A 23,176-nucleotide genomic window follows, 5' to 3' on the forward strand; every position below is an offset into this window, starting at 1 on the left:
TGTGTGTCTGTCTGGGTTTGTGGGAGTGTGTTAGTGTTTGTGTTTCTGTGGGAGTGTGTGTGTGTCTGTCTGGGTTTGTGTGAGTGTGTTAGTGTTTGAGTTTCTGTGTGAGTGTGTGTGTGTCTTTCTGCGTTTGTGTGAGTGTGTTAGTGTTTGAGTTTCTGTGTGAGTGTGTGTGTGTCTGTCTGGGTTTCTGTGAGTGTGTTAGTGTTTGAGTTTCTATGGGAGTGTGTGTGTGTCTGTCTGGTTTTGTGTGAGTGTGTTAGTGTTTGTGTTTCTGTGTGTGTGAGTGTGTTAGTGTTTGAATTTCTATGGGAGTGTGTGTGTGTCTGTCTGGGTTTGTGTGAGTGTGTTAGTGTTTGAGTTTCTGTGTGAGTGTGTGTGTGTCTGTCTGGGTTTGTGTGAGTGTGTTAGTGTTTGAGTTTCTATGGGAGTGTGTGTGTGTCTGTCTGGGTTTGTGTCAGTGTGTTAGTGTTTGAGTTTCTGTGTGTGTGAGTGTGTTAGTGTTTGAGTTTCTATGGGAGTGTGTGTGTGTCTGTCTGGGTTTGTGTCAGTGTGTTAGTGTTTGAGTTTCTATGGGAGTGTGTGTGTGTCTGTGTGCGTTTGTGTGAGTGTGTTAGTGTTTGAGTTTCTATGGGAGTGTGTGTGTGTCTGTCTGGTTTTGTGTGAGTGTGTTAGTGTTTGAGTTTCTGTGTGTGTGAGTGTGTTAGTGTTTGAGTTTCTATGGGAGTGTGTGTGTGTCTGTCTAGGTTTGTGTGAGTGTGTTAGTGTTTGTGTTTCTGTGGGAGTGTGTGTGTGTCTGTCTGGGTTTGTGTGAGTGTGTTAGTGTTTGAGTTTCTGTGTGAGTGTGTGTGTGTCTTTCTGCGTTTGTGTGAGTGTGTTCGTGTTTGAGTTTCTGTGTGTGTGAGTGTGTTAGTGTTTGAGTTTCTGTGTGAGTGTGTGTGTGTCTGTCTGGGTTTGCGTGAGTGTGTTAGTGTTTGAGTTTCTATGGGAGTGTGTGTGTGTCTGTCTGGTTTTGTGTGAGTGTGTTAGTGTTTGTGTTTCTGTGTGTGTGAGTGTGTTAGTGTTTGAGTTTCTATGGGAGTGTGTGTGTGTCTGTCTGGGTTTGTGTGAGTGTGTTAGTGTTTGAGTTTCTGTTTGAGTGCGTGTGTGTCTGTCTGGTTTTATGTGAGTGTGTTTGTGTTTGAGTTTCTGTGTGAGTGTGTGTCTGTCTGTCTGGGTTTGTGTGAGTGTGTTAGTGTTTGAGTTTCTGTGTGAGTGTGTGTGTGTCTGTCTGGGTTTGTGTGAGTGTGTTAGTGTTTGAGTTTCTGTGTGAGTGTGTGTGTGTCTGTCTGGGTTTGTGTGAGTTTGTTAGTGTTTGAGTATCTGTGTGTGTGAGTGTGTTAGTGTTTGAGTTTCTATGGGAGCGTGTGTGTGTCTGTCTGGGTTTGTGTCAGTGTGTTAGTGTTTGAGTTTCTGTGGGAGTGTGAGTGTGTCTGTCTGGGTTTGTGTGAGTGTGTTAGTATTTGAGTTTCAGTGTTTGTGAGTGTGTAAGTGTTTGAGTTTCTGTGTGAGTGTGTGTGTCTGGGTTTGTGTGAGTGTGTTAGTGTTTGAGTTTCTATGGGAGTGTGTGTGTGTCTGTCTGGGTTTGTGTGAGTGTGTTAGTGTTTGATTTTCTGTGTGTGTGAGTGTGTTAGAGTTTGAGTTTCTGTGTGTGTGAGTGTGTTAGTGTTTGAGTTTCTGTGTGTGAGTGTGTTAGTGTTTGAGTTTCTGTGTGTGTGAGTGTGTTAGTGTTTGAGTTTCTGTGTGTGAGTGTGTTAGTGTTTGAGTTTCTGTGTGTGTGAGTGTGTTAGTGTTTGAGTTTCTGTGTGTGAGTGTGTTAGTGTTTGAGTTTATGTGTGTGTGAGTGTGTTAGTGTTTGAGTTTCTGTGTGTGAGTGTGTTCGTGTTTGAGTTTCTGTGTGTGTGAGTGTGTTAGTGTTTGAGTTTCTGTGTGTGAGTGTGTTAGTGTTTGAGTTTATGTGTGTGTGAGTGTGTTAGTGTTTGAGTTTCTATGGGAGTGTGTGTGTGTCTGTCTGGTTTTGTGTGAGTGTGTTAGTGTTTGAGTTTCTGTGTGTGTGAGTGTGTTAGTGTTTGAGTTTCTATGGGAGTGTGTGTGTGTCTGTCTGGGTTTGTGTGAGTGTGTTAGTGTTTGAGTTTCTGTTTGAGTGCGTGTGTGTCTGTCTGGTTTTATGTGAGTGTGTTTGTGTTTGAGTTTCTGTGTGAGTGTGTGTCTGTCTGTCTGGGTTTGTGTGAGTGTGTTAGTGTTTGAGTTTCTGTGTGAGTGTGTGTGTGTCTGTCTGGGTTTGTGTGAGTGTGTTAGTGTTTGAGTTTCTGTGTGAGTGTGTGTGTGTCTGTCTGGGTTTGTGTGAGTTTGTTAGTGTTTGAGTATCTGTGTGTGTGAGTGTGTTAGTGTTTGAGTTTCTATGGGAGCGTGTGTGTGTCTGTCTGGGTTTGTGTGAGTGTGTTTGTGTTTGAGTTTCTGTGTGTGTGAGTGTGTTAGTGTTTGATTTTCTGTGTGTGTGAGTGTGTGTGTGGGTGTCTGTCTGGGTTTGTGTCAGTGTGTTAGTGTTTGAGTTTCTGTGGGAGTGTGAGTGTGTCTGTCTGGGTTTGTGTGAGTGTGTTAGTATTTGAGTTTCAGTGTTTGTGAGTGTGTAAGTGTTTGAGTTTCTGTGTGAGTGTGTGTGTCTGGGTTTGTGTGAGTGTGTTAGTGTTTGAGTTTCTATGGGAGTGTGTGTGTGTCTGTCTGGGTTTGTGTGAGTGTGTTAGTGTTTGATTTTCTGTGTGTGTGAGTGTGTTAGAGTTTGAGTTTCTGTGTGTGTGAGTGTGTTAGTGTTTGAGTTTCTGTGTGTGGGTGTGTTAGTGTTTGAGTTTCTGTGTGTGTGAGTGTGTTAGTGTTTGAGTTTCTGTGTGTGAGTGTGTTAGTGTTTGAGTTTCTGTGTGTGTGAGTGTGTTAGTGTTTGAGTTTCTGTGTGTGTGAGTGTGTTAGTGTTTGAGTTTCTGTGTGTGAGTGTGTTAGTGTTTGAGTTTCTGTGTGAGTGTGTGTGTGTCTGTCTGGGTTTCTGTGAGTGTGTTAGTGTTTGAGTTTCTATGGGAGTGTGTGTGTCTGTCTGGTTTTGTGTGAGTGTGTTAGTGTTTGTGTTTCTGTGTGTGTGAGTGTGTTAGTGTTTGAATTTCTATGGGAGTGTGTGTGTGTCTGTCTGGGTTTGTTTGAGTGTGTTAGTGTTTGAGTTTCTGTGTGAGTGTGTGTGTGTCTGTCTGGGTTTGTGTGAGTGTGTTAGTGTTTGAGTTTCTATGGGAGTGTGTGTGTGTCTGTCTGGGTTTGTGTCAGTGTGTTAGTGTTTGAGTTTCTGTGTGTGTGAGTGTGTTAGTGTTTGAGTTTCTATGGGAGTGTGTGTGTGTCTGTCTGGGTTTGTGTCAGTGTGTTAGTGTTTGAGTTTCTATGGGAGTGTGTGTGTGTCTGTGTGCGTTTGTGTGAGTGTGTTAGTGTTTGAGTTTCTATGGGAGTGTGTGTGTGTCTGTCTGGTTTTGTGTGAGTGTGTTAGTGTTTGAGTTTCTGTGTGTGTGAGTGTGTTAGTGTTTGAGTTTCTATGGGAGTGTGTGTGTGTCTGTCTAGGTTTGTGTGAGTGTGTTAGTGTTTGTGTTTCTGTGGGAGTGTGTGTGTGTCTGTCTGGGTTTGTGTGAGTGTGTTAGTGTTTGAGTTTCTGTGTGAGTGTGTGTGTGTCTTTCTGCGTTTGTGTGAGTGTGTTCGTGTTTGAGTTTCTGTGTGTGTGAGTGTGTTAGTGTTTGAGTTTCTGTGTGAGTGTGTTTGTGTCTGTCTGGGTTTGCGTGAGTGTGTTAGTGTTTGAGTTTCTATGGGAGTGTGTGTGTGTCTGTCTGGTTTTGTGTGAGTGTGTTAGTGTTTGAGTTTCTGTGTGTGTGAGTGTGTTAGTGTTTGAGTTTCTATGGGAGTGTGTGTGTGTCTGTCTGGGTTTGTGTGAGTGTGTTAGTGTTTGAGTTTCTGTTTGAGTGCGTGTGTGTCTGTCTGGTTTTATGTGAGTGTGTTTGTGTTTGAGTTTCTGTGTGAGTGTGTGTCTGTCTGTCTGGGTTTGTGTGAGTGTGTTAGTGTTTGAGTTTCTGTGTGAGTGTGTGTGTGTCTGTCTGGGTTTGTGTGAGTGTGTTAGTGTTTGAGTTTCTGTGTGAGTGTGTGTGTGTCTGTCTGGGTTTGTGTGAGTTTGTTAGTGTTTGAGTATCTGTGTGTGTGAGTGTGTTAGTGTTTGAGTTTCTATGGGAGCGTGTGTGTGTCTGTCTGGGTTTGTGTCAGTGTGTTAGTGTTTGAGTTTCTGTGGGAGTGTGAGTGTGTCTGTCTGGGTTTGTGTGAGTGTGTTAGTATTTGAGTTTCAGTGTTTGTGAGTGTGTAATGTTTGAGTTTCTGTGTGAGTGTGTGTGTCTGGGTTTGTGTGAGTGTGTTAGTGTTTGAGTTTCTATGGGAGTGTGTGTGTGTCTGTCTGGGTTTGTGTGAGTGTGTTAGTGTTTGATTTTCTGTGTGTGTGAGTGTGTTAGAGTTTGAGTTTCTGTGTGTGTGAGTGTGTTAGTGTTTGAGTTTCTGTGTGTGAGTGTGTTAGTGTTTGAGTTTCTGTGTGTGTGAGTGTGTTAGTGTTTGAGTTTCTGTGTGTGAGTGTGTTAGTGTTTGAGTTTCTGTGTGTGTGAGTGTGTTAGTGTTTGAGTTTCTGTGTGTGAGTGTGTTAGTGTTTGAGTTTATGTGTGTGTGAGTGTGTTAGTGTTTGAGTTTCTGTGTGTGAGTGTGTTCGTGTTTGAGTTTCTGTGTGTGTGAGTGTGTTAGTGTTTGAGTTTCTGTGTGTGTGTGTTAGTGTTTGAGTTTATGTGTGTGTGAGTGTGTTAGTGTTTGAGTTTCTATGGGAGTGTGTGTGTGTCTGTCAGGTTTTGTGTGAGTGTGTTAGTGTTTGAGTTTCTGTGTGTGTGAGTGTGTTAGTGTTTGAGTTTGTATGGGAGTGTGTGTGTGTCTGTCTGGGTTTGTGTGAGTGTGTTAGTGTTTGAGTTTCTGTTTGAGTGCGTGTGTGTCTGTCTGGTTTTATGTGAGTGTGTTTGTGTTTGAGTTTCTGTGTGAGTGTGTGTCTGTCTGTCTGGGTTTGTGTGAGTGTGTTAGTGTTTGAGTTTCTGTGTGAGTGTGTGTGTGTCTGTCTGGGTTTGTGTGAGTGTGTTAGTGTTTGAGTTTCTGTGTGAGTGTGTGTGTGTCTGTCTGGGTTTGTGTGAGTTTGTTAGTGTTTGAGTATCTGTGTGTGTGAGTGTGTTAGTGTTTGAGTTTCTATGGGAGCGTGTGTGTGTCTGTCTGGGTTTGTGTGAGTGTGTTTGTGTTTGAGTTTCTGTGTGTGTGAGTGTGTTAGTGTTTGATTTTCTGTGTGTGTGAGTGTGTGTGTGGGTGTCTGTCTGGGTTTGTGTCAGTGTGTTAGTGTTTGAGTTTCTGTGGGAGTGTGAGTGTGTCTGTCTGGGTTTGTGTGAGTGTGTTAGTATTTGAGTTTCAGTGTTTGTGAGTGTGTAAGTGTTTGAGTTTCTGTGTGAGTGTGTGTGTATGGGTTTGTGTGAGTGTGTTAGTGTTTGAGTTTCTATGGGAGTGTGTGTGTGTCTGTCTGGGTTTGTGTGAGTGTGTTAGTGTTTGATTTTCTGTGTGTGTGAGTGTGTTAGAGTTTGAGTTTCTGTGTGTGTGAGTGTGTTAGTGTTTGAGTTTCTGTGTGTGGGTGTGTTAGTGTTTGAGTTTCTGTGTGTGTGAGTGTGTTAGTGTTTGAGTTTCTGTGTGTGAGTGTGTTAGTGTTTGAGTTTCTGTGTGTGTGAGTGTGTTAGTGTTTGAGTTTCTGTGTGTGTGAGTGTGTTAGTGTTTGAGTTTCTGTGTGTGAGTGTGTTAGTGTTTGAGTTTATGTGTGTGTGAGTGTGTTAGTGTTTGAGTTTCTGTGTGTGAGTGTGTTAGTGTTTGAGTTTCTGTGTGTGTGAGTGTGTTAGTGTTTGAGTTTCTGTGTGTGAGTGTGTTAGTGTTTGAGTTTCTGTGTGTGTGAGTGTGTTAGTGTTTGAGTTTCTATGGGAGTGTGTGTGTGTCTGTCTGGGTTTGTGTCAGTGTGTGACTGTTTGAGTTTCTGTGTGTGTGAGTGTGTTAGTGTTTGAGTTTCTATGGGAGTGTGTGTGTGTCTGTCTGGGTTTGTGTGAGTGTGTTAGTGTTTGAGTTTCTGTGTGTGTGAGTGTGTTAGTGTTTGAGTTTCTATGGGAGTGTGTGTGTGTCTGTCTGGGTTTGTGTCAGTGTGTTAGTGTTTGAGTGTCTATGGGAGTGTGTGTGTGTCTGTGTGCGTTTGTGTGAGTGTGTTAGTGTTTGAGTTTCTATGGGAGTGTGTGTGTGTCTGTCTGGGCTTGTGTGAGTGTGTTAGTGTTTGAGTTTCTATGGGAGTGTGTGTGTGTCTGTCTGGGTTTGTGTGAGTGTGTTAGTGTTTGTGTTTCTGTGGGAGTGTGTGTGTGTCTGTCTGGGTTTGTGTGAGTGTGTTAGTGTTTGAGTTTCTGTGTGAGTGTGTGTGTGTCTTTCTGCGTTTGTGTGAGTGTGTTAGTGTTTGAGTTTCTGTGTGAGTGTGTGTGTGTCTGTCTGGGTTTGTGTGAGTGTGTTAGTGTTTGAGTTTCTATGGGAGTGTGTGTGTGTCTGTCTGGTTTTGTGTGAGTGTGTTAGTGTTTGAGTTTCTGTGTGAGTGTGTGTGTGTCTTTCTGCGTTTGTGTGAGTGTGTTAGTGTTTGAGTTTCTGTGTGAGTGTATGTGTGTCTGTCTGGGTTTGTGTGAGTGTGTTAGTGTTTGAGTTTCTATGGGAGTGTGTGTGTGTCTGTCTGGTTTTGTGTGAGTGTGTTAGTGTTTGTGTTTCTGTGTGTGTGAGTGTGTTAGTGTTTGAGTTTCTATGGGAGTGTGTGTGTGTCTGTCTGGGTTTGTGTCAGTGTGTTAGTGTTTGAGTTTCTGTTTGAGTGCGTGTGTGTCTGTCTGGTTTTGTGTGAGTGTGTTTGTGTTTGAGTTTCTGTGTGAGTGTGTGTCTGTCTGTCTGGGTTTGTGTGAGTGGGTTAGTGTTTGAGTTTCTGTGTGAGTGTGTGTGTGTCTGTCTGGGTTTGTGTGAGTGTGTTAGTGTTTGAGTTTCTGTGTGAGTGTGTGTGTGTCTGTCTGGGTTTGTGTGAGTGTGTTTGTGTTTGATTTTCTGTGTGTGTGAGTGTGTGTGTGTCTGTTTGGGTTTGTGTCAGTGTGTTAGTGTTTGAGTTTCTGTGGGAGTGTGAGTGTGTCTGTCTGGGTTTGTGTGAGTGTGTTAGTATTTGAGTTTCAGTGTTTGTGAGTGTGTAAGTGTTTGAGTTTCTGTGTGAGTGTGTGTGTGTGTGTCTGGGTTTGTGTGAGTGTGTTAGTGTTTGAGTTTCTATGGGAGTGTGTGTGTGTCTGTCTGGGTTTGTGTGAGTGTGTTAGTGTTTGATTTTCTGTGTGTGTGGGTGTGTTAGAGTTTGAGTTTCTGTGTGTGTGAGTGTGTTAGTGTTTGAGTTTCTGTGTGTGTGAGTGTGTTAGTGTTTGAGTTTCTGTGTGTGAGTGTGTTATTGTTTGAGTTTCTGTGTGTGTGAGTGTGTTAGTGTTTGAGTTTCTGTGTGTGAGTGTGTTAGTGTTTGAGTTTATGTGTGTGTGAGTGTGTTAGTGTTTGAGTTTCTGTGTGAGTGTGTGTGTGTCTGTCTGGGTTTGTGTCAGTGTGTTAGTGTTTGAGTTTCTATGGGAGTGTGTGTGTGTCTGTCTGGTTTTGTGTGAGTGTGTTAGTGTTTGAGTTTCTGTGTGTGTGAGTGTGTTAGTGTTTGAGTTTCTATGGGAGTGTGTGTGTGTCTGTCTGGGTTTGTGTGAGTGTGTTAGTGTTTGAGTTTCTATGGGAGTGTGTGTGTGTCTGTCTGGGTTTGTGTGAGTGTGTTAGTGTTTGAGTTTCTGTTTGAGTGCGTGTGTGTCTGTCTGGTTTTGTGTGAGTGTGTTTGTGTTTGAGTTTCTGTGTGAGTGTGTGTCTGTCTGTCTGGGTTTGTGTGAGTGTGTTAGTGTTTGAGTTTCTGTGTGAGTGTGTGTGTGTCTGTCTGGGTTTGTGTGAGTGTGTTAGTGTTTGAGTTTCTGTGTGAGTGTGTGTGTGTCTGTCTGGGTTTGTGTGAGTGTGTTAGTGTTTGAGTTTCTGTGGGAGTGTGTGTGTGTCTGTCTGGGTTTGTGTGAGTGTGTTAGTGTTTGAGTTTCTATGGGAGTGTGTGTCTGTCTGGGTTTGTGTGAGTGTGTTAGTGTTTGAGTTTCTGTGGGAGTGTGTGTGTGTGTGTCTGTCTGGTTTTGTGTGAGTGTATTAGTGTTTGAGTTTCTGTGTGAGTGTGTGTGTGTCTGTCTGGGTTTGTGTGAGTGTGTTAGTGTTTGAGTTTCTGTGGGAGTGTGTGTGTGTCTGTCTGGGTTTGTATGAGTGTGTTAGTGTTTGAGTTTCTATGGGAGTGTGTGTCTGTCTGGCTTTGTGTGAGTGTGTTAGTGTATGAGTTTCGTGGGAGTGTGTGTGTGTCTGTCTGGGTTTGTGTGAGTGTGTTAGTCTTTGAGTTTCTGTGTGAGTGCGTGTGTGTCTGTCTGCTTTTGTGTGAGTGTGTTAGTGTTTGAGTTTCTGTGGGAGTGTGTGTGTGTCTGTCTGGGTTTGTGTGAGTGTGTTAGTGTTTGAGTTTCTGTGGGAGTGTGTGTGTGTCTGTCTGGTTTTGTGTGATTGTATTAGTGTTTGAGTTTCTGTGTGAGTGTGTGTGTGTCTGTCTGGGTTTGTGTGAGTGTGTTAGTGTTTGAGTTTCTATGGGAGTGTGTGTGTGTCTGTCTGGGTTTGTGTGAGTGTGTTAGTGTTTGAGTTTCTGTGGGAGTGTGTGTGTGTCTGTCTGTGTGTGTGTGAGTGTGTTAGTGTTTGAGTTTTTATGGGAGTGTATGTGTGTCTGTCTGGGTTTGTGTGAGTGTGTTAGTGTTTGAGTTTCTGTGTGTGTGAGTGTGTTACTGTTTGAGTTTCTCTGGGAGTGTGTGTGTGTCTGTCTGGGTTTGTGTCAGTGTGTTTGTGTTTGAGTTTCTGTGTGTGTGAGTGTGTTAGTGTTTGATTTTCTGTGTGTGTGAGTGTTTGTGTGTCTGTCTGGGTTTGTGTGAGTTTGTTAGTGTTTGAGTTTCTATGGGAGTGTGTGTGTGTCTGTCTGGGTTTGTGTGAGTGTGTTAGTGTTTGAGTTTCTATGGGAGCATGTGTGTGTCTGTCTGGGTTTGTGTGAGTGTGTTAGTGTTTGATTTTCTGTGTGTGTGGGTGTGTTAGAGTTTGAGTTTCTGTGTGTGTGAGTGTGTTAGTGTTTGAGTTTCTGTGTGTGTGAGTGTGTTAGTGTTTGAGTTTCTGTGTGTGAGTGTGTTATTGTTTGAGTTTCTGTGTGTGTGAGTGTGTTAGTGTTTGAGTTTCTGTGTGTGAGTGTGTTAGTGTTTGAGTTTATGTGTGTGTGAGTGTGTTAGTGTTTGAGTTTCTGTGTGAGTGTGTGTGTGTCTGTCTGGGTTTGTGTCAGTGTGTTAGTGTTTGAGTTTCTATGGGAGTGTGTGTGTGTCTGTCTGGTTTTGTGTGAGTGTGTTAGTGTTTGAGTTTCTGTGTGTGTGAGTGTGTTAGTGTTTGAGTTTCTATGGGAGTGTGTGTGTGTCTGTCTGGGTTTGTGTGAGTGTGTTAGTGTTTGAGTTTCTATGGGAGTGTGTGTGTGTCTGTCTGGGTTTGTGTGAGTGTGTTAGTGTTTGAGTTTCTGTTTGAGTGCGTGTGTGTCTGTCTGGTTTTGTGTGAGTGTGTTTGTGTTTGAGTTTCTGTGTGAGTGTGTGTCTGTCTGTCTGGGTTTGTGTGAGTGTGTTAGTGTTTGAGTTTCTGTGTGAGTGTGTGTGTGTCTGTCTGGGTTTGTGTGAGTGTGTTAGTGTTTGAGTTTCTGTGTGAGTGTGTGTGTGTCTGTCTGGGTTTGTGTGAGTGTGTTAGTGTTTGAGTTTCTGTGGGAGTGTGTGTGTGTCTGTCTGGGTTTGTGTGAGTGTGTTAGTGTTTGAGTTTCTATGGGAGTGTGTGTCTGTCTGGGTTTGTGTGAGTGTGTTAGTGTTTGAGTTTCTGTGGGAGTGTGTGTGTGTGTGTCTGTCTGGTTTTGTGTGAGTGTATTAGTGTTTGAGTTTCTGTGTGAGTGTGTGTGTGTCTGTCTGGGTTTGTGTGAGTGTGTTAGTGTTTGAGTTTCTGTGGGAGTGTGTGTGTGTCTGTCTGGGTTTGTGTGAGTGTGTTTGTGTTTGAGTTTCTGTGTGTGTGAGTGTGTTAGTGTTTGATTTTCTGTGTGTGTGAGTGTGTGTGTGGGTGTCTGTCTGGGTTTGTGTCAGTGTGTTAGTGTTTGAGTTTCTATGGGAGTGTGTGTCTGTCTGGGTTTGTGTGAGTGTGTTAGTGTTTGAGTTTCTGTGGGAGTGTGTGTGTGTGTGTCTGTCTGGTTTTGTGTGAGTGTATTAGTGTATGAGTTTCGTGGGAGTGTGTGTGTGTCTGTCTGGGTTTGTGTGAGTGTGTTAGTCTTTGAGTTTCTGTGTGAGTGCGTGTGTGTCTGTCTGCTTTTGTGTGAGTGTGTTAGTGTTTGAGTTTCTGTGGGAGTGTGTGTGTGTCTGTCTGGGTTTGTGTGAGTGTGTTAGTGTTTGAGTTTCTGTGGGAGTGTGTGTGTGTCTGTCTGGTTTTGTGTGATTGTATTAGTGTTTGAGTTTCTGTGTGAGTGTGTGTGTGTCTGTCTGGGTTTGTGTGAGTGTGTTAGTGTTTGAGTTTCTATGGGAGTGTGTGTGTGTCTGTCTGGGTTTGTGTGAGTGTGTTAGTGTTTGAGTTTCTGTGGGAGTGTGTGTGTGTCTGTCTGTGTGTGTGTGAGTGTGTTAGTGTTTGAGTTTTTATGGGAGTGTATGTGTGTCTGTCTGGGTTTGTGTCAGTGTGTTTGTGTTTGAGTTTCTGTGTGTGTGAGTGTGTTAGTGTTTGATTTTCTGTGTGTGTGAGTGTTTGTCTGTCTGTCTGGGTTTGTGTGAGTTTGTTAGTGTTTGAGTTTCTATGGGAGTGTGTGTGTGTCTGTCTGGGTTTGTGTGAGTGTGTTAGTGTTTGAGTTTCTATGGGAGCATGTGTGTGTCTGTCTGGGTTTGTGTGAGTGTGTTTGTGTTTGAGTTTCTGTGTGTGTGAGTGTGTTAGTGTTTGAGTTTCTGTGTGTGTGTGTTAGTGTTTGATTTTCTGTGTTTGTGAGTGTGTTAGTGTTTGAGTTTGTATGGGAGCGTATGTGTGTCTGTCTGGGTTTGTGTGAGTGTGTTTGTGTTTGAGTTTCTGTGTGTGTGAGTGTGTTAATGTTTGATTTTCTTTGTGTGTGAATGTGTGTGTGTGTGTCTGTCTGGGTTTGTGTCAGTGTGTTAGTGTTTGAGTTTCTATGGGAGTGTATGTGTGTCTGTCTGGGTTTGTGTGAGTGTGTTTGTGTTTGAGTTTCTGTGTGTGTGAGTGTGTTAGTGTTTGAGTTTCCATGGGAGCGTGTGTGTGTCTGTCTGGGTTTGTGTGAGTGTGTTAGTGTTTGAGTTTCTATGGGAGTGTATGTGTGTCTGTCTGGGTTTGTGTGAGTGTGTTAGTGTTTGAGTTTCTGTGGGAGTATGTGTGTGTCTGTCTGGGTTTGTGTGAGTTTGTTAGTGTTTGAGTTTCTATGGGAGTGTGTGTGTGTCTGTCTGGTTTGTGTGAGTGTGTTCGTGTTTGAGTTTCTGTGTGTGTGAGTGTGTAAGTGTTTGAGTTTCTTTGGGAGCATGTGTGTGTCTGTCTGGGTTTGTGTGAGTGTGTTTGTGTTTGAGTTTCTGTGTGTGTGAGTGTGTTAGTGTTTGAGTTTCTATGGGAGTGTGTGTGTGTCTGTCTGGGTTTGTGTCAGTGTGTTAGTGTTTGAGTTTCTATGGGAGTGTGTGTGTGTCTGTGTGCGTTTGTGTGAGTGTGTTAGTGTTTGAGTTTCTATGGGAGTGTGTGTGTGTCTGTCTGTGTGTGTGTGAGTGTGTTAGTGTTTGAGTTTTTATGGGAGTGTATGTGTGTCTGTCTGGGTTTGTGTGAGTGTGTTAGTGTTTGAGTTTCTGTGTGTGTGAGTGTGTTACTGTTTGAGTTTCTCTGGGAGTGTGTGTGTGTCTGTCTGGGTTTGTGTCAGTGTGTTTGTGTTTGAGTTTCTGTGTGTGTGAGTGTGTTAGTGTTTGATTTTCTGTGTGTGTGAGTGTTTGTGTGTCTGTCTGGGTTTGTGTGAGTTTGTTAGTGTTTGAGTTTCTATGGGAGTGTGTGTGTGTCTGTCTGGGTTTGTGTGAGTGTGTTAGTGTTTGAGTTTCTATGGGAGCATGTGTGTGTCTGTCTGGGTTTGTGTGAGTGTGTTAGTGTTTGATTTTCTGTGTGTGTGGGTGTGTTAGAGTTTGAGTTTCTGTGTGTGTGAGTGTGTTAGTGTTTGAGTTTCTGTGTGTGTGAGTGTGTTAGTGTTTGAGTTTCTGTGTGTGAGTGTGTTATTGTTTGAGTTTCTGTGTGTGTGAGTGTGTTAGTGTTTGAGTTTCTGTGTGTGAGTGTGTTAGTGTTTGAGTTTATGTGTGTGTGAGTGTGTTAGTGTTTGAGTTTCTGTGTGAGTGTGTGTGTGTCTGTCTGGGTTTGTGTCAGTGTGTTAGTGTTTGAGTTTCTATGGGAGTGTGTGTGTGTCTGTCTGGTTTTGTGTGAGTGTGTTAGTGTTTGAGTTTCTGTGTGTGTGAGTGTGTTAGTGTTTGAGTTTCTATGGGAGTGTGTGTGTGTCTGTCTGGGTTTGTGTGAGTGTGTTAGTGTTTGAGTTTCTATGGGAGTGTGTGTGTGTCTGTCTGGGTTTGTGTGAGTGTGTTAGTGTTTGAGTTTCTGTTTGAGTGCGTGTGTGTCTGTCTGGTTTTGTGTGAGTGTGTTTGTGTTTGAGTTTCTGTGTGAGTGTGTGTCTGTCTGTCTGGGTTTGTGTGAGTGTGTTAGTGTTTGAGTTTCTGTGTGAGTGTGTGTGTGTCTGTCTGGGTTTGTGTGAGTGTGTTAGTGTTTGAGTTTCTGTGTGAGTGTGTGTGTGTCTGTCTGGGTTTGTGTGAGTGTGTTAGTGTTTGAGTTTCTGTGGGAGTGTGTGTGTGTCTGTCTGGGTTTGTGTGAGTGTGTTAGTGTTTGAGTTTCTATGGGAGTGTGTGTCTGTCTGGGTTTGTGTGAGTGTGTTAGTGTTTGAGTTTCTGTGGGAGTGTGTGTGTGTGTGTCTGTCTGGTTTTGTGTGAGTGTATTAGTGTTTGAGTTTCTGTGTGAGTGTGTGTGTGTCTGTCTGGGTTTGTGTGAGTGTGTTAGTGTTTGAGTTTCTGTGGGAGTGTGTGTGTGTCTGTCTGGGTTTGTGTGAGTGTGTTTGTGTTTGAGTTTCTGTGTGTGTGAGTGTGTTAGTGTTTGATTTTCTGTGTGTGTGAGTGTGTGTGTGGGTGTCTGTCTGGGTTTGTGTCAGTGTGTTAGTGTTTGAGTTTCTATGGGAGTGTGTGTCTGTCTGGGTTTGTGTGAGTGTGTTAGTGTTTGAGTTTCTGTGGGAGTGTGTGTGTGTGTGTCTGTCTGGTTTTGTGTGAGTGTATTAGTGTATGAGTTTCGTGGGAGTGTGTGTGTGTCTGTCTGGGTTTGTGTGAGTGTGTTAGTCTTTGAGTTTCTGTGTGAGTGCGTGTGTGTCTGTCTGCTTTTGTGTGAGTGTGTTAGTGTTTGAGTTTCTGTGGGAGTGTGTGTGTGTCTGTCTGGGTTTGTGTGAGTGTGTTAGTGTTTGAGTTTCTGTGGGAGTGTGTGTGTGTCTGTCTGGTTTTGTGTGATTGTATTAGTGTTTGAGTTTCTGTGTGAGTGTGTGTGTGTCTGTCTGGGTTTGTGTGAGTGTGTTAGTGTTTGAGTTTCTATGGGAGTGTGTGTGTGTCTGTCTGGGTTTGTGTGAGTGTGTTAGTGTTTGAGTTTCTGTGGGAGTGTGTGTGTGTCTGTCTGTGTGTGTGTGAGTGTGTTAGTGTTTGAGTTTTTATGGGAGTGTATGTGTGTCTGTCTGGGTTTGTGTCAGTGTGTTTGTGTTTGAGTTTCTGTGTGTGTGAGTGTGTTAGTGTTTGATTTTCTGTGTGTGTGAGTGTTTGTCTGTCTGTCTGGGTTTGTGTGAGTTTGTTAGTGTTTGAGTTTCTATGGGAGTGTGTGTGTGTCTGTCTGGGTTTGTGTGAGTGTGTTAGTGTTTGAGTTTCTATGGGAGCATGTGTGTGTCTGTCTGGGTTTGTGTGAGTGTGTTTGTGTTTGAGTTTCTGTGTGTGTGAGTGTGTTAGTGTTTGAGTTTCTGTGTGTGTGTGTTAGTGTTTGATTTTCTGTGTTTGTGAGTGTGTTAGTGTTTGAGTTTGTATGGGAGCGTATGTGTGTCTGTCTGGGTTTGTGTGAGTGTGTTTGTGTTTGAGTTTCTGTGTGTGTGAGTGTGTTAATGTTTGATTTTCTTTGTGTGTGAATGTGTGTGTGTGTGTCTGTCTGGGTTTGTGTCAGTGTGTTAGTGTTTGAGTTTCTATGGGAGTGTATGTGTGTCTGTCTGGGTTTGTGTGAGTGTGTTTGTGTTTGAGTTTCTGTGTGTGTGAGTGTGTTAGTGTTTGAGTTTCCATGGGAGCGTGTGTGTGTCTGTCTGGGTTTGTGTGAGTGTGTTAGTGTTTGAGTTTCTATGGGAGTGTATGTGTGTCTGTCTGGGTTTGTGTGAGTGTGTTAGTGTTTGAGTTTCTGTGGGAGTATGTGTGTGTCTGTCTGGGTTTGTGTGAGTTTGTTAGTGTTTGAGTTTCTATGGGAGTGTGTGTGTGTCTGTCTGGTTTGTGTGAGTGTGTTCGTGTTTGAGTTTCTGTGTGTGTGAGTGTGTAAGTGTTTGAGTTTCTTTGGGAGCATGTGTGTGTCTGTCTGGGTTTGTGTGAGTGTGTTTGTGTTTGAGTTTCTGTGTGTGTGAGTGTGTTAGTGTTTGATTTTCTGTGTGTGTGTGTTAGTGTTTGAGTTTCTGTGTGTGTGAGTGTGTTAGTGTTTGAGTTTCTATGGGAGTGTGTGTGTGTCTGTCTGGGTTTGTGTGAGTGTGTTAGTGTTTGAGTTTCTATGGGAGCATGTGTGTGTCTGTCTGGGTTTGTGTGAGTGTGTTTGTGTTTGAGTTTCTGTGTGTGTGAGTGTGTTGGTGTTTGAGTTTCTGTGTGTGTGTGTTAGTGTTTGAGTTTCTGTGTGTGTGAGTGTGTTAGTGTTTGAGTTTCTATGGGAGTGTGTGTGTGTCTGTCTGGGTTTGTGTGAGTGTGTTAGTGTTTGAGTTTCTTTGGGAGCGTATGTGTGTCTGTCTGGGTTTGTGTGAGTGTGTTTGTGTTTGAGTTTCTGTGTGTGTGAGTGTGTTAATGTTTGATTTTCTTTGTGTGTGAATGTGTGTGTGTGTGTCTGTCTGGGTTTGTGTCAGTGTGTTAGTGTTTGAGTTTCTATGGGAGTGTATGTGTGTCTGTCTGGGTTTGTGTGAGTGTGTTAGTGTTTGAGTTTCTATGGGAGTGTATGTGTGTCTGTCTGGGTTTGTGTGAGTGTGTTAGTGTTTGAGTTTCTGTGTGTGTGAGTGTGTTAGTGTTTGAGTTTCTATGGGAGCGTGTGTGTGTCTGTCTGGGTTTGTGTGAGTGTGTTAGTGTTTGAGTTTCTGTGTGTGAGTGTGTTAGTGTTTGAGTTTCTGTGTGTGTGAGTGTATTAGTGTTTGAGTTTCTGTGTGTGTGAGTGTGTTAGTGTTTGAGTTTCTGTGTGTGAGTGTGTTAGTGTTTGAGTTTCTGTGTGTGTGAGTGTGTTAGTGTTTGAGTTTCTGTGTGTGAGTGTGTTAGTGTTTGAGTTTCTGTGTGTGAGTGTGTTAGTGTTTGAGTTTCTGTGTGTGTGAGTGTATTAGTGTTTGAGTTTCTGTGTGTGTGAGTGTGTTAGTGTTTGAGTTTCTGTGTGTGAGTGTGTTAGTGTTTGAGTTTCTGTGTGTGTGAGTGTGTTAGTGTTTGAGTTTCTGTGTGTGAGTGTGTTAGTGTTTGAGTTTCTGTGTGTGTGAGTGTGTTAGTGTTTGAGTTTCTGTGTGATTGTGTGTGTGTGTGTGTTTTTGACAAATTCTGGGGAGACACAGAATAGGCCTTAAAGTGTGAAACAAAGGGAATGAAGGAGAGAGAGGCAGAGAAAGAAGCGGGAGAGGCAAAGAATGAGGTACACAAAGATGGCAATGATCGACGACACTCAGTTCTTCCTGCAGATGTTCTGCAATGACCATGGACCACCTTGTCTACAGTATTAGACACTGTGGGCTGGATTATGTTCTCTCTCCCAGCTGTCAGGGTCCGTGGTGGGGTTGGGCCCTGAAGATGCCTTTCGGAGAGGGCCGCCATGCACCCCGACGCCGGGAGGGCCCGGCCTGAAATTACCGGTGGCAGCGAGGCCACAGGCAGTCCCTGTGCCGCTTGGCAATGGGACCTCCATTTGAATATGTAAATAAATTATAATGAATTGATAAATGATACTCATGTCACCGCCTGATGTCCCGCTGTGATCATCGGCCCAGTGACCAGCACTCCCGTGCCTTTGGATCCCCGATTGGGGAAACGAGACATCACGCTGGTGGGGAGGGGGGAGGAGGTAAGTTTTTAAGTGCCGGGTGGGGGGCGGGGGGCGAGTGCGCAATGGACTCCAAGTTCCATCATTGGTGTAGGGGATGGTGGGAAGGGTTGGAGTTTAAAGTTATGCAGTTAGTTGGGGTGGGGGGGCAAGGTTAGAAGGACAAGGTAAGTGGGGGGAGGTGGGGGGGTAAGGAAAATAATTAATTCAATTGTTACTGGAGAGGGGCAGAATAAATGTCTGCATTTCTTTTTATTTACTGGTGCTTTCAATATTTAAATTTACTGGTAGGGCTCAGAGCCCTTTAAAAATGACGTTAGCACCTGCGCACAGGCAGCTGATGCCATTGACGGGGATGGGCGGCCCACCCGCACGTGATCGGGGTGGGTGGGGGGGGGGGAGGCACGGCCCGCCCCGGCTATTTAAATGAGCCGCCGCACAGAAGATTGCGACACGCGGGCGGGCATCTGTTCTCTTCACCCGCCGCTGACACTGGCAGCGGGCGCAGAAGATTCAGACCCGTCTGAAGTGGGTTTCGAAGTAACATGATTTTAATGTAAGAATTGCCCAGTGAAAAAAGTGGCAAATTCAAATTGTGACAGTGGTACCAGCAAAGTGATTCATTTCTCCTCTTCTACTGCTTTGTAGTGAAGTACAGAATCTTTACTCTGGACCACTTCATGAGACCCGTGAATGAGCAGCTGAGGGTCAGCATATACGTGAGTAAACCCGCAGACTATTTCAGCAGGAGTTGCTGCTGTCCTATACGGCACCTGTAACTGTTTGACAGAACTCAGCTCCAGTGTGAACCCTGTGCTGGTGTTATTGTGAAATGGGTGATACTGGATCAGACACCTGTAATATACCTCTCTGATTATCCACTCCATTAGCATTCAATAGGATGAAGAATGGAACGAGCTCTACCAATGATAGCTGATATGATGTCTATAGACCAGAAATTCAGCCTGGATACCTTGCAGGATAGAAACCTCATAATTCCTTTGTCCCAGCAGCCAGATTTGCAATGTGTGACAATGGACTGAGGCAGCTCTAACCCAGTGATGTCCCCATCAATAAACTGGGACAATTGGGGCTGGGGGAAGGGAGTCATTCTATCCGAACTTGTCGGGCAGGAATCCACACGGGATGAATCGAAGGCTGCTTTTACACCCTGCCCAGTATGGCTCTCTGTCGAGATTTGAGTCCAGCAATGGCTCTGATCCTTGTCAGTTTTCTGAGGGGCGGGTGAGGTTAAAATTGCTCCTCTATTAAGAATAGTCAAGGGGGAACGCCTGTGTGACCTTTGGTTAACAAGAACAAAACACCACGGATTCAGAAGGGAGGCGTGATGCTGATGAATCTCCCCGGCGGAGGGCGGTAGGGGTTAATTCTCAGTTTTGGTGTGGGCCGAAAGGGGAAGGCGTGCTCCGGAGAGGGAGATGGAACGGAAGGTAAAACCGGCGACTGATCAGATACCCGTCCATTTTCTGCACACACTAAAAGTGAAATATAGCACTTTTTGGGAGAAGGTGTAAGTGTGGAAGACAAGGAGGCTTCAGCCTATCATTTTGCTTGGCAGCATTTTGTTTGACCCCGTTTCTCATGAGGACGCCCAAACTTTTCAATGTGTTGTTAATGTGTTTATTTTGTCTCAAATGTGTTATGGATATTGTGGAATAATATGGAATGGAGTCATGGCTGAACACGCAAAATTACCACCAACAGCGGCCAAAGATTTCGACCTAAAAAGGCGGCAAATAATTGTTTAAAGTGACCCCATTGCACAATCCTGTCCCAGGCACCTGCTTTAACAACGCTCTGCTTTGTATTTTACCAGAACTCCCGAAACATGGAGCTCATGAGAGCTGACTGGATGTCGCAAAAAATGAAGATACTTCGAACAAAAATCCCCGATAACGAGGAGTGAGTTATTAATGTAATTCACTTCTAAAATAGACAAGGTTTTCAGCAGAGAATTAGGGCCCCAACTGGGTGACCCAGTTAACCAAGAAATTAATAAAGATTTACATTTTTGTCGCAACTCTGACGACCTCAGAACATCCCAAAGGGCTTTTACAGCCAATAGTGTACTTTTGAAGTGTAGTCACTGTTTTAATGTAGGAAATGTGTCAGTGAATCTTTGCACAGCAAGATTCCACAAACAGCACTCTGAGACTGAGTAGATAATCTGTTTTGAGGTCGAAATATTGGCCAAGGAAACAGGAGAGCACAACTTCTTTCTTTTGAAATAATGGGAAAGGAATCTTTTACATCCACCTGAGAGGGCAAATGGGGGTTCAGTTCAATGTCTCATCCAAAAGACAGCATTCCGACAGTGCAGCACTCCCTCAGTACTGACCCTCCGACAGTACAGCACTCCCTCAGTACTGACCCTCTGACAGTACAGCACTCCCTCAGTACTGACACTCTGACAGTACAGCACTCCCTCAGTACTGACCCTCTGACAGGGCAGCACTCCCTCAGTACTGACCCTCTGACAGGGCAGCACTCCCTCAGTACTGACCCTCTGACAGGGCAGCACTCCCTCAGTACTGACCCTCCGACAGTGTCGCATTCCCTCAGTACTGACCCTGTGACAGTGCAGCACTCCCTCAGTACTGACCCTCCGACAGTGCAGCACACCCTCAGTACTGACCCTCCGACAGTACAGCACTCCCTCAGTACTGACCCTCTGACAGTGTAGCATTCCCTCAGTACTGACCCTGTGACAGTGCAGCACACCCTCAGTACTGACTCTGTGACAGTGCAGCACTCCCTCAGTACTGACCCTCCGACAGTACAGCACTCCCTCAGTACTGACCTTCCAACAGTACAGCACTCCCTCAGTACTGACCCTCTGACAGGGCAGCACTCCCTCAGTACTGACCCTCTGATAGTGCAGAGCTCCCTCAGTACTGACCCTCTGACTGTGCAGTGCTCCCTCAGTACTGACCCTCTGACAGTACAGCACTCCCTCAGTACTGACCCTCTGACTGTGCAGTGCTCCCTCAGTACTGAACCTCTGACAGTGCAGCACTGCCTCACGAATGAACCTCCGACAGTGCAGCACTCCCTCACTACTGAACCTCCAACAGTGCAGCACTCCCTCAGTACTGGCCCTCCGACAATGCAGCATTCCCTCAGTACTGACCCTCCAACAGTGCAGCACTCCCTCAGTACTGACCCTCTGACAGTACAGCACTCCCTCAGTACTGACTCCTCTGAGAGTGTAGCATTCCCTCAGTACTGACCCTCTGACAGTGCAGCAGTCCCTCAGTACTGACCCTCTGACAGTGTAGCATTCCCTCAGTACTGACCCTGTGACAGTACAGCACACCCTCAGTACTGACTCTGTGACAGTGCAGCACTCCCTCAGTACTGACCCCACAACAGTGCAGCACTCCCTCACTTCTGACCCACCAACAGTACAGCACTCCCTCACTACTGACCCTCCAACAGTACAGCACTCCCTCAGTACTGCCCCTCTGACAGTGTAGCATTCCCTCAGTACTGACCCTGTGACAGTGCAGCACACCCTCAGTACTGACTCTGTGACAGTGCAGCACTCCCTCAGTACTGACCCTACAACAGTGCAGCACTCCCTCACTTCTGACCCACCAACAGTACAGCACTCCCTCAGTACTGACCCTCCAACAGTACAGCACTCCCTCACTACTGACCCTCCAACAGTACAGCACTCCCTCAGTACTGACTCTCTGATAGGGCAGCACTGCCTCAGTACTGACCCTCTGACAGTGCAGCACTCCCTCAGTACTGACCATCTGATAGGGCAGCACTGCCTCAGTACTGACCCTCTGACAGTGCAGCATTCCCTCAGTACTGACCATCTGATAGGGCAGCACTGCCTCAGTACTGACCCTCTGACAGTGCAGCATTCCCTCAGTACTGACCCTCTGATAGGGCAGCACTGCCTCAGTACTGACCCTCTGACAGTGCAGCATTCCCTCAGTACTGACCCTCTGACAGTGCAGCATTCCCTCAGTTCTGCTATCTGAGCATTACCCTTTAGAGGGTACTGGTTTAGTCTCGTGTTACCTTGTATTACCGGAGTAGCTGCCTCATCTCCTGAGTTATGTAAGGGTTAATGGGAATGTGGAATCAATAGCGAGCAATACCAGAGGGGTGTAAAAGAAGTTTTCGACCTGTACCTGCCCGTCCCCCTCCCAATAAGTTCATTCATCTTTGTCTGTTTCTTCCACTGGATATAGTTGGATGTGCGAAGTTTCAATATTCACTGAGTCAGGGTCAGGAATGAAGGCTATGGACACAGAGGGTGCAACATTCAAGGATAGTTTCTGTTCGTTGAGATAATCAAACAAATAAAGAATAGATCCAACTCGATGAGGGCATCATTTCTCATCAGGATAAGCAGGGTGGAAGTGAATGCTCCAGAATCAATAAAGCAAGAGTTTAAGGGATCATACACTTTGTTGAGTAAACAAACAGAAGGTTTCAGCTGAACACTGCAGCACAGTAGTTGTACGCTATCCCTGTCATGTCTCTCTTTCTCCCTTTCTCTTCCTCTCTTCTTCCCTCTCCCTCTCTCACTCTCTTTCTCTTTCACTCTCTCTCCCCCCACTCTCTTTTTCTCCCTCACTCTCTCTCTCCCCATCGATCTCTCTTCCCCCTCACACTTTATCTTTATCGCTCGCTATTTCTCACTCATCCCCTCTCTCCCCCCCTCTCTGTCTCCCCATCTCTCTTACTTCCCACTCTTCCTACTCTCTGCCCTCTCTCTCTCCCTCCTCACCCCGCCGCACTCTCTCCCCTCCCTCTCTCTCCCACTTTCCCACCCCCTTTCATACCCCTTCTCCCCTTCACTCGCTCTCTCCACTCTTTTGGTCTCTCCCCCTTTCCCTCTTTTCTCTCCCCCTCTCTCCTCCTCCCTGTCTCTCCCCTCTCCCCATCTCTCTCCCCTCTCTCCCTTTCTGTCTCTCCCCTCTCTTTCTCTCCCCCCTCTCTCCCTCTTCCCTCCTCTGTCCCCTCTCTCTCTCCTACTTCTCTCTCACACACAGCTCAATTGATACCAATTCTGATCTATGCTTCTCAGGTTCTGGGTGAACTTTGCCTATGCCCCTGGTCATTTGGGAAGCCTCGCACTCAGCAGACAGCTGGGGCTGAATCTGGACATGGGCAGGGACACAAATCAGTGGGTACTTCATTAATGCACCCTGTGTGATATTGAGTCTTGTTGCCCTCAATGGCACTGATTATGGAGTGTGTGGTGGAATGGGCAGTAACTTCCTGTTGTCTACCCAGCGAAGTCCAATTTCACCCCCAGCTTATGGCAGAGTCACAGGTACATGACCTTCCATTGCCCATTGACAAGCTCCCTGCTCTGGGTCAGACTATCAGTCCCAAATGATGTTGGTGCCCTCCACATAACTGACAGTGCCATGCAAGTCTGCCTCTCATCCAAATACACAGCATCAAACAACACTTGAAACGTCCTTGAGTATTTTTGCAAAGGGACGCACAGAAAATCTTTGTGTCCTTATTTTTTTTGTCTGCTTTCTTTGTACGTTTCCCTAAAAGACCTGGAATTTGGCGAATCGAGGCACAGTTTTTGGACTCGCCCATGTCTAAAGTTTCAGCACAGTTCGAAGTGAAGGAATTCGGTGAGTGGTTCTTAATGGCTGGTGGAACAATGCTAATACTGATCAAGTGTTTCATTATTTTCCGTTGTTATTAATGTGTATAAAATATGTTGCACCATTTTACTGAACCTACATAGCTGGAAACTGGAAAGGTCCAAATTCTAAATTCCGCTTATGTGGAACATGTGTTGGCCGATGTCTCACTCATCTGAGATGGTATTTGAACAGAACACCTAGCTATAGAAAGGAAAGATGTGCATTTCTGTAGCACCCTTCAGGACCTCAGGATGTCCCAAAGCATTTCACAGTCAATGAAGGACTTCTGAGGTGTAGTCTCTGTTGTAATGTAGGAAATGCAGCAGTCAAATAGTGCACAGCAAGCTCCCACAACCAGCAATGGGATAATGACCACATTATCTGGAATTTATACTGATGTTGAAGAAGGGATAAATGTTGGCCCTGGTCACCAAGGGGAACACCCCTGAGCTTCGAAATAATGCTGTGTGTTCTTTTATGTCCACCTCAGAGGGCAGACAGGACCTGGGTTTAAGGTCTCATCTGAAAGACGGTACCTCTGGCAATGCAGCACTCCCTCAGTACTGTACTGTGAATGCCAGCTTAGATTGTCTTTGAATAGGAAGTCAGTCAAATTGCCCCATTGCCCTTAAATGGTTAATGCTATTTTAAAGTTACCCCAGTGTGAAAAGCACTTTTCCGATGGAATTGGCCAAAAGTAAAATGTTTGTGTTTTTAGATGGCTCTCATTGAGAAATCTGGCCTGGGCGCAACCCCTGTGCAGCCATAGTAATACAAGAGTTCAACCAATCACACAGAAACTTGTCTGTGATAGGAATTCCACTGATAATCGAACCCGGTGGCATATGTGAAGATTAAATGGGGTTTGCTCCGAACATCTT

The 23,176-nt window shown here is 45.0% G+C and overlaps 1 protein-coding gene across 1 annotated transcript in view; it reads left to right on the forward strand.

The window, feature by feature from the left end:
* The window catches only part of LOC137346263 (complement C4-A-like), a 156,185-nt gene that overhangs the window by 40,320 nt on the left and 92,689 nt on the right, over nt 1-23,176 (forward strand). The window contains exons 4-6 of the mRNA XM_068009725.1: nt 17,290-17,360; nt 18,479-18,564; nt 22,198-22,280. Of these exons, the coding sequence (XP_067865826.1) occupies nt 17,290-17,360; nt 18,479-18,564; nt 22,198-22,280 (240 nt within the window). The remainder of the gene's footprint in view (nt 1-17,289; nt 17,361-18,478; nt 18,565-22,197; nt 22,281-23,176) is intronic.

This window comes from Heterodontus francisci, chromosome 29 (genome assembly GCF_036365525.1).
Source record: "Heterodontus francisci isolate sHetFra1 chromosome 29, sHetFra1.hap1, whole genome shotgun sequence".
In the NCBI taxonomy this organism is placed as follows: domain Eukaryota; kingdom Metazoa; phylum Chordata; class Chondrichthyes; order Heterodontiformes; family Heterodontidae; genus Heterodontus; species Heterodontus francisci.